We start from the raw sequence: 9134 nt of genomic DNA on the forward strand, positions 1-9134 counted from the left end.
GAGGACATGACTGCCATGAGTTAATTGAAGATATCACCTGAACAGGTAATGTACAGTATATCACAAAAGTGAGTACACCCCTGATATTTTTGTATATATTTTAATATATCTTTTCATAGGACCACACTGAAGATCTGATACTTTGATATAATATACGGTAGTCAGTGTACAGCTTGTATAACAGTGTAAATTTGGTGCCCTCTAAATAACTTAACGCACAGCTATTAATGTCTAAACCGCTAAAAACAAAAGTGAGTACATCTCTAAGTGAAAATGACCAAATTGTGCTTGAAGTTTCAATATTTTCTGCGGCCACCATTATTTTCAAGCACTGCCTTAACTCTATTGGGCATGGAGGTCACTAGAGCTTCACCAGGGCCACTGGAATCCTCTTCCTGTCCTCCATGACGACATCATGGAGCTGGTGGATGTTAGAGACTTTGCGCTCCTCCACCTCTCATTTGAGGAGGCCCCATAGACGGTCATTAGGGTTCAGCTGCGCTTCCCACCCCAATGCGTTTTTCATCTATATGGAAGAACTCATGTTGATTTAAATTGCCCATACACTAATCTGAAAGTGCCGCTCACAACAAATGGTCTCATGATCTATTTTGGCCAATACCTAACGTCCTAAGAGACATTTCAGAACTCACGTGTCTGCCTAGTGGCTCTTATACCAGCCGGTCCCAATTCTGGCGTTCTCCAAACGAATCCATGGTTCAGCGATGGTCATTGGAGCAGATCTGTATTCTTCCAAATGGGGCCGAAAACCCCTACGTTGCATCCTGTAGAATGTTAGATCCGTTTCCCTCATCATGAGCCATGAAATAAAATGGCTGCTGTTCTGTCTCTGGTCCTGTTGGATGTATGAATGTCTTGGCAGAATCTCTGGCTGTCTCTCTCTCTCTCTCTGTCTCTGAGTTTCTCTATATAGAGGCATGTAACTAAGTAGCTTTACTTGATTATTTAATCTATTTACATAGTTTTTCCCTCTCTGCTTTCGAAATAAATAAACTGGCTGCATTACACAAAGCATAATTAGCATATCAGCAAACATCACTAGTCATGAAAGATAAGAGAACACTATGTTATATGAAATAGCAGATTACAAGTCGCTATTACAGGCTTACACAAGCAAAAGTATAGATAACAGCCTATTCTTATTGGTTTGCTAAAAATAGTCATCTGGTTAATTAAGATATAATGCTGTTTCTTCACAATGTCTTTTATGGTCTATGAAGAAATCAGCTAGCTGCTATTTTCCTATATTTTCCTTCAGGAAATTTGGGCAAAATGTAAAACTTTAGGCAAATTTGATTTGCTTGAATTGATTTGTATCATGAAGTACTAAGTGATATGAGCTTTATGTGCTACCCTAAGGCTCTGTAAAGAGGTAGGAACTTGCTGGAATGGTTAAAAAAATAGTAACAAAGTGTTTCTATGCCGAAATCCTCAGCTATCAGTGTTATTATCCAGTTTCAGTGCAGTGTCACCACGGTATAAATGAAGAATTGTACAGTGTCACTGTTCATTCAAATGTGTGTTATTACAGGACAGGACAGGTCCTAGAGAAGTAGGGATTCTCATAGCCCTGTTAATTAAATAAACAATATCTAGGTAGATACATGAGAATGGGTTTCCAAATTAGACAATCCCTTTAAACACCTCACAAATCTTAAATGGTTGCAGAATTTTTTTGTATTTGGAAAAAATATAGTTCTTACCGATAACGGTATTTCTCTGAGCCCATGACGGCACCTTGGAGAGAGGGGATCCGCCCACCAAGGACAGGAAACCTACAGATAAAAAAGGCGGTACCTCTCTCCTGCATCAGTTGTTTACTAGAGCAAGATGGGAGCTTAAAGAAGAGAATCTAAGTTTATCATTACTTGAAGTCTTAATCAAGATACCGCATGGCTACCTATTTAGGTATTTAGCATAGATATTATATTAATGTGCACACCCATATGTGAAGGGAGGGAATGTACGGGTGCCGTCATGGGCTCAGAGAACTATATTTTTCTCTGACGCCCATGACGGCACCATGGAGAGAATTGCAGAGATTGTACATTTAGGGAGGGACCACCGCTTCCAGAACCCTTTTACCGAAGGTAAGGTCCGAAGAGGAGATAAGGTCCAATCTATAGTGCTTATAGAATGTAGATGGTGAAGACCAGGTAGCAGCTCTACATATCTGATCGAATGAAGCTCCGGCCTTCTCCGCCCAAGAGGTTGCTACTGCTCTCGTTGAGTGCGCTTTGATATTTCCCGGGACGGGTACCCCACTAGATGAGGATGACAGGCTGATGGCGTCCGTGATCCATCTTGCCAGAGTGTCCTTGGAGGCTTTCTTCCCCTTCCAGAGACCCTGAAAGCATACAAAGAGAGAGCCATCCTCCCTACTCTCTCTGGTGGCTTCTATGTAATGCATAAGGCATCTCCTAACATCAAATGTGTGTAAGGACTCTTCCTCCTTGATGTTGGGGTTAGGGCAAAAGGAGGGGAGAGATATCTCTTGTGTCCTATGAAATCGGGATGCTACTTTGGGGAGGTAGGCTGGGTCTGTTTTAAGAACAACCCTATCATCCAGGAATTGAGTAAAAAGGGGTTAGCAGATAGAGCCTGTATGTTGCTGACTCTACGCACAGAAGTAAGAGCGACCAACAAAGATGTTTTGAGGGATAACATTTTTAATGGGGCATCCGCTAATGGTTCAAATGGAGGTTTAGTAAGGGCTTTCAGGACTAAATTTAAATCCCACTGAGGGATGTTTCGCACAGGAAGAGGTCTTGATCTCCCGGCTGCTCTGTTGAACCTTGAAACCCACTGATTTCCCGCCAAATCGTAGTTGAATAGAGCCCCCAATGCTGCTACACTGACTTTTAGGGTACTTGTGGCCAGACCAATTTCTAACCCTTTTTGTAGGAATTCTAGTATGGCATTAAGAGGGACTCCCTCACCTATTTTGGCGCCTGAGGATGATAGGAATTTTTTCATATTTTCCCATACTGTCTGGTCATAATTGGTTTCCTACTTTGTAGAAGGGTAGATACCAGCCCCAGAGAAAACCCCCTATTTTCTAATAGCTCCCTCTCAAATGCCAGGCTGTCAAGTGTAAACTTGCAATCTGTGGATGTTGAACTGGACCCTGGGACAGGAGGTTTGGGAGGTCCGGGAGTACCCAGGGTTCGGAGATAGACATGTTCATCATCCAAGCAAACCATGCCCTCTTCGGCCAGAATGGAGCTATTAAAATTACATGAGCTCTGTCCTCCCGAATCTTCCTCAGAACTGCTGGAATTAAAGCAATTGGGGGAAAGGCATACGCAAGTTGATGGTGCCAAAGAATCAGAAAAGCATCTAGTGATATGGGGCTCCCTAATGGTGTTATGGAGCAAAAGGTGTCTACCTTTTAGTTTAGGTTGTTCGCGAAGAGGTCTATGTTTGGTACCCCCACCTTTGTGAGATCTGGATGAACACTGCTTGGTTCAATTCCCATTCCCCTTGTTTTAGACGGGAGTGACTCAGGAAATCCGCTCTGTAATTGTCTACCCCCTTTATATGAAGGCCTGACGGAGACTGAAAATTCGCTTCGGCTATGTGGAAGATTGATTTGGTTACTTCCATCAGACTCTGAGAGTGGGTACCCCCCTGGTGATTCAGGTATGCTACCACTACTCTGTTGTCTGACATAACTCTGACATGGTGGGAGTGAAGGGGATCTAGGAACTCTAAGAGTGCAAACTTGACTGCCAGGAGTTCCTTCATGTTGGATGATACCTTCTCCAGGCTCGGTGGCCAAGACCCTTGAGCTAATAGGTCATTCAGATGTGCCCCCCACCCACTGGGGCTCACGTCTGTAGTTACTACTTTTGAGACCGGGGTTACCCAGGGGACTCCTTGAGAAAGATTGTTTTGCGACGTCTACCAATCTAGTGAGAGAATTGTGTTTGGAGATAAATTGAACCGACCTTCTAAATTCCCTTCTAGAGAGACTTCTTCTGACAAAATTTGCCATTGAAGGTCCCTTGAATGAAGCTGAGCCCATTGGACTGCAGGGATGCAAGCCGTCATGGATCCCAAGAGGGACATAGTTTGACGGAGAGTTATGGAGGGGAAATCCCTCATTCTGGATACTAGGCCCACCATCTTTTGCACTTTTTCTGATGGAAGGCGGCATTCCTGCTTTACAGAGTCCAAAGTAAGACCCAGATATTCCTGTATTTAGCATGGTAAGAATCTGGATTTTGTTAAGTTCACTAACCAGCCCAGGCTTTTTAATGAGCGCATGATTCTTTCTAGCTGACTCTCGCAATGTTGATGAGAGTTGCCAATTACCAGGAAGTCGTACGGCACTATCAGGGTGTCTTGTTCCCTCAGGTGGGCCATTACCTCTGCAATTAGTTTGGTAAAGACTCGCAGAGCTATGGCTAGTCCGAAGGGAAGCGCTCAAAATTGGAAATGACATGTCACCCCTCTGATGAGAACTGCTATCCTGAGGAATTTTTGGTGGTCTTAGTGGATAGGGACGTGATAGTAAGCGTCTTTCAGGTCCAGGACTGCCATAAAACAAAGTGGAAACAGCATTTTTATTGATGTTTTTATTGTCTCCATTTTGAACGGCTGAACATTCAGATATTTGTTTAGGCTTTTCAAGTTTATAATTGTCCTGTAGGACCCATCCGTTTTTTTCCTCAGGAACAGAGGGGAATAATATCCTTTCCCTCTTCCTTGGGGGGGAACTTCCAGGATAACCCCTTTGCCCACTAGCCCTATAATTTCTTGTTCTAATGCTAGTTGTTCTTCTCCTGATGATCTCAGGGATGTTATCATGAAGGAGGGGTGAGGAAGTTTGTGAAATCCTAACTTTAGTCCCGACTTTATTATGTCCAAAATCCATGGACTGTTGGTAATTTTCTCCCAGGCTGAGAGAAAGAGGGACAGTCTTCCCCCCACCTGGGGCAAACATTCATTGGGTGGGCTTTTTGTTGTCAGTGGGGCTCTTATTGAACATAAATCCCTTGTTGTTGTTTTTCTTATCTTCCCACTTATCTTGATTTTTCCCAGGCTTCCTTCGGAAGAACCTCTTGCTCCGAAAGGGCCTCCTGTAGGAAGGGAAGGCGAGGGAGGGGAATGATTTCTTTAAATCCCCTGCCTTCTCTAAGATGTCTTCTAAAGTGGGTCCGAATAAGAATTCTCCTTCACAGGGGATTGTACATAATTTAGATTTTGTTTGGAGATCCCCTGGCCAACATTTAAGCCAAAGGGCTCGCCTGGCCGCATTTGAAAAAGCTGCTGACCTAGCAGACAGTCTGATAGAATCAGCGGAGGCATCTGCTAAGAAAGCAGCCTCTCCTCGCATTACCGGTAAAGTGTTTAATATCGAGTCCCGCGATGACTTGCTTTTAAGCTGGACTTCTAATTGGTCTAACCAGACCATTAGGGAACGGGATGTGCATGCGGCGGCAACTGCCGGTTTTAACCCTCCCCCAGCTGCCTCCCATGAACTTTTGAGGAAAGCATCGGCCTTTTTGTCCATGGGATCTTTCAGGACCCCCATGTCCTTGAATGGAAGGGCATATTTTTTAGATGCCTTAGCGATGGCAACATCCAGTTTAGGGGCTTTTTCCAAGAAGGAGCAAGATTCGTCATCAAATGGGTATTTTCTTTTTGGCGTAAGTAACGCCTTTCTTATAGGCTTTTTCCACTCCTTTTTCATCAATGCTAGAATTCTCTCGTTAAAAGGAAAGGCCTTCCTCCTTTTTTCGTCGAGACCCCCAAACATAATGTCCTGTACCAATCTTTTGGGGTGAGGGACCAATAGCCCCATAGTGCTCCAAACTGCTTTAACAAGGCTGTCCGTCTCTTCTAGGGGAAAACAGCTATGCCCCCCAGAGGAAGATGAAGATGATGAAGAGGAAGAATTAGATGTATCCAAATCCACCTCTTCGCTATCCGTATCACTGGACTCAGGAGTTGGGGATCTGTGCCTAGTCTTTCTTCGCTTTTTACCCCCCTTTAGGGATTTAAAAGTATCTTCCACCTGATTTTTTATCAGGGTTTTGAGGTCTGCTGCGAACCTCGGAAGCCCTTCGGACACTGTCTGTTGTACACACGCGCTATAAAGCCTCTTCTCCTAAGCAGAAGAAAGATCCTCTCTACAGAGGGCACATACTTTGTGCTTAGTCTTGCCTGGGCTTTTCTTCCCCGGTTGGGGATGATCTGCGTCTGTCATCAGTTTATCCCTTGTGCCGGACGCTGTACTGGACTCCTTGCTATGTAGAGACCCCGAGCATCCTTTACCGGCAACATCCTGGTGTCCTTTCTGCAGCCGTCCCTTCTGCTGCTGCTGCTGCGACGGTGATGATCTGGATAGGGGTGATGCCTGTTCCATGTCGCTCATGTCAGGGGAACGCTGGTCAAGCTCCATGAGAAGCAATGAACTAAGGTATGCTTCCCTTTAGTGGCGGTGATTCCCGCCCACACTATTTATACTCGTGCATGTGCAGTAAATGCCGCCCGTACCGTGCAAGAACGCACATTCAATCCCGCGCATGCGCAGTGCCGTACTTCCATCCTGCACAGCGCAAAATCGCATTTCGGATCCCGTGCGTGCGCAGACAAACAACACTGCCCACAAGATGGCGCCGCGCATCATCGCACGTGTACGCTGGATCCTAGAAGACCCGGGCTTCAGCCGACAGACTGACGCTTGGGGGAAGCAGTGTGCTAACCCCCATTCACATAGGGACCCCCTTTGGATGCCGCTGCTGCTGTTTCTTACCTGGAGAGGTGGCCGCGATCTCCTTGCCACCTCTCCTCGTGCACCCTAGAGGCCCACTAGCCCCAGCAGTGGCGCCTCAGGTCACCACACCAGCCGAGGCAGGGGGACCCCCGCTGCCTGAATCGGACTGATTGGCCCCGGATTCCCACAACGATGTTTGTCTCTGTAGGTAAGGCTTCTGTAGGTCTCCCATCAAGGACAGGAAACCAACTGATGCGGGAGAGAGGTACCGCCTTTTTTATCTGTAGGTTTCCTGTCCTTGGTAGGCGGATCCCCTCTCTCAGTGGTGCCGTCATGGGCGTCAGAGAAAATTTTATGTATACATGATATATCTTCATCTATCTAACTATTATTTCCACATTTCCCGCAGAACGTCTCTTCTAAGAGGTTTAAAGGTTCTTCTATGGCCAATCGTTCTGCTGGTTTTGACTTTGAGCTCACTGGTTTTCCGGGACTTCCTGAAAAGTTCAACATTTTTCTCTCCATTATAATGTTTGTTGTATATAATATAACCTTTATCTCAAATGGGTCTGTAATGACCTTGATCATTATGAAAGAGAAGCTACACGAGCCTTTATATATAATGATCGCCAACCTGGCTTTCTCCAACCACTTCTCAGACACAGTGACCCTTCCCAAGTTCATCGCCAAGTACTGGTTTGATGGTGGAAGAATATCTTTCCTTGCCTGCTTCATCCAGATGTATTTTGTCCACTGTCTGGGTGGAATGGAATCATTCATACTCATGTTGATGGCCTTCGATCGTTATGTTGCAATTTGCAATCCTTTGAGGTATTCATCAATAGTCACCAATAGAGTCACTATGGTGGCCTGTGGGACATTCTGGTTCTCGGTTGCTTTGTGTACACTTATGAATCTTCTCATTTTAAAGCATTCCTTCTGTGGTCCTAATAAGATCATTAACTTGTTCTGCAACGTCTCAGCACTGTTACGCCTGGCTTGTGACGATGTTACTGCCACTCGGGGATCCATTTTGATCTACAGTATGGTTGTTCTTTTCCTGCCGTTGACTTTCATCATATTGTCCTATGCCATCATCATCCTGTCCATCTTCTCAGTAAACCACTCTAAGGGCTGGGGGAAGGCTTTGTCAACATGCACAACACACTGGATCGTCATGACCTTATTCTACTTTCCTCGGATATTTGTGTATATAGCCAATTATGCCCGACTGGTCTTTTCTCCAGATCTCAATGTCTTTCTCATCTTTCTACACACATATTTGCCCCATTTAGCCAATCCTATAATATATTGTCTGAGGACTGAGGAAATTAAAAGGACAATTGCCAATATTATAAAAAGCAAAATTGGATCTTAGAAGTGATTTATGTCCCATTGCTTTGCCATAAACTTTGATTTATTGAGTTAATGCATTTTAATCTACTATAGATAAGTAGTAACCAAAACTTTAGGACTAATGTTAACTGATAGAAAGAGGAATGCTTATTTTCATAAAAATAAAAAATAAACATCTACATCACCTCAGTCAGTATTTCCCTTTGGCTTTCAATTTTTGACTTCCATTTTAGGCTTCGTTAGACCATGTATATACTGTTTGCTCTCAATTCAGTATGTACTCAATTCCACCTAGGTTGAGTTATATTTTAGAGCCCTTCTTCAAAGATTACTTTGGCTCCTACCTAAAATGGCAGAAATTCACTGTAAGGTAGCGATGCAGACAAGGTTTTGAAGCGGATCACTTTCAGGATCTTATGTGGTGCACTCTAAAAATGGGTTGTCTGGTAACCCTGGACTTCCCCCTGAACTGCAACATCCAGCATCTATAGTATCCCCTATGGCCCAGGAAGCGGTTCCACGCATTAGAGATGTGACCAATCAGACGGGTATTCTATCATTGGGAGAAATTCTGGGAGAAAGGAGGCAGATGCCGGGGCATTGGTTACAATATTTACAACTTCAGAGTTACATCAGGTCTCTGGTGCTGGGGGGCTCGTACCACATGTCCACTCCTTTTGAGCAACTTTGCTTTATGTCACAGGGTCCGACACATTCTGTTTCCTTGATATCCGGTTTGATAGTGTCCGGGGGGATGGGAGATGGGCCTCTCAGATGTACGATACAATGGCAAAAAGAATTACACAGGGAAATTGCACCTGAATTGTGGGTAAGGGCCTTCACATTCGCGCATAGGATGTCGGTGTCTTGCAGAATCCAGGAGCTGAATTATAAAATTCTGACACAGTGGTATAGAACACCTGTTAGGTTACATAGAATTAGTCCGACAAATCCGGACACCTGTTGGAGATGTAATGGGGCGGTGGGATCCATGCTACACATATGGTGGAACTGCAGTGTTGTCAGACCTGTC

At 44.6% G+C, this 9134-nt stretch overlaps 1 protein-coding gene across 1 annotated transcript; it reads left to right on the forward strand.

The window, feature by feature from the left end:
• The first annotated feature begins 7187 nt into the window (after window positions 1-7187).
• Window positions 7188-8350, forward strand: LOC143818636 (olfactory receptor 6P1-like). Its single transcript, XM_077299891.1, has one exon. It carries the CDS (start codon window positions 7188-7190, stop codon window positions 8121-8123), a length of 936 nt encoding a protein of 311 aa, XP_077156006.1. The 3' UTR covers window positions 8124-8350.
• Window positions 8351-9134: the final 784 nt, after the last annotated feature.

This window comes from Ranitomeya variabilis, chromosome 3 (assembly GCF_051348905.1).
Source record: "Ranitomeya variabilis isolate aRanVar5 chromosome 3, aRanVar5.hap1, whole genome shotgun sequence".
NCBI classification, from domain to species: domain Eukaryota; kingdom Metazoa; phylum Chordata; class Amphibia; order Anura; family Dendrobatidae; genus Ranitomeya; species Ranitomeya variabilis.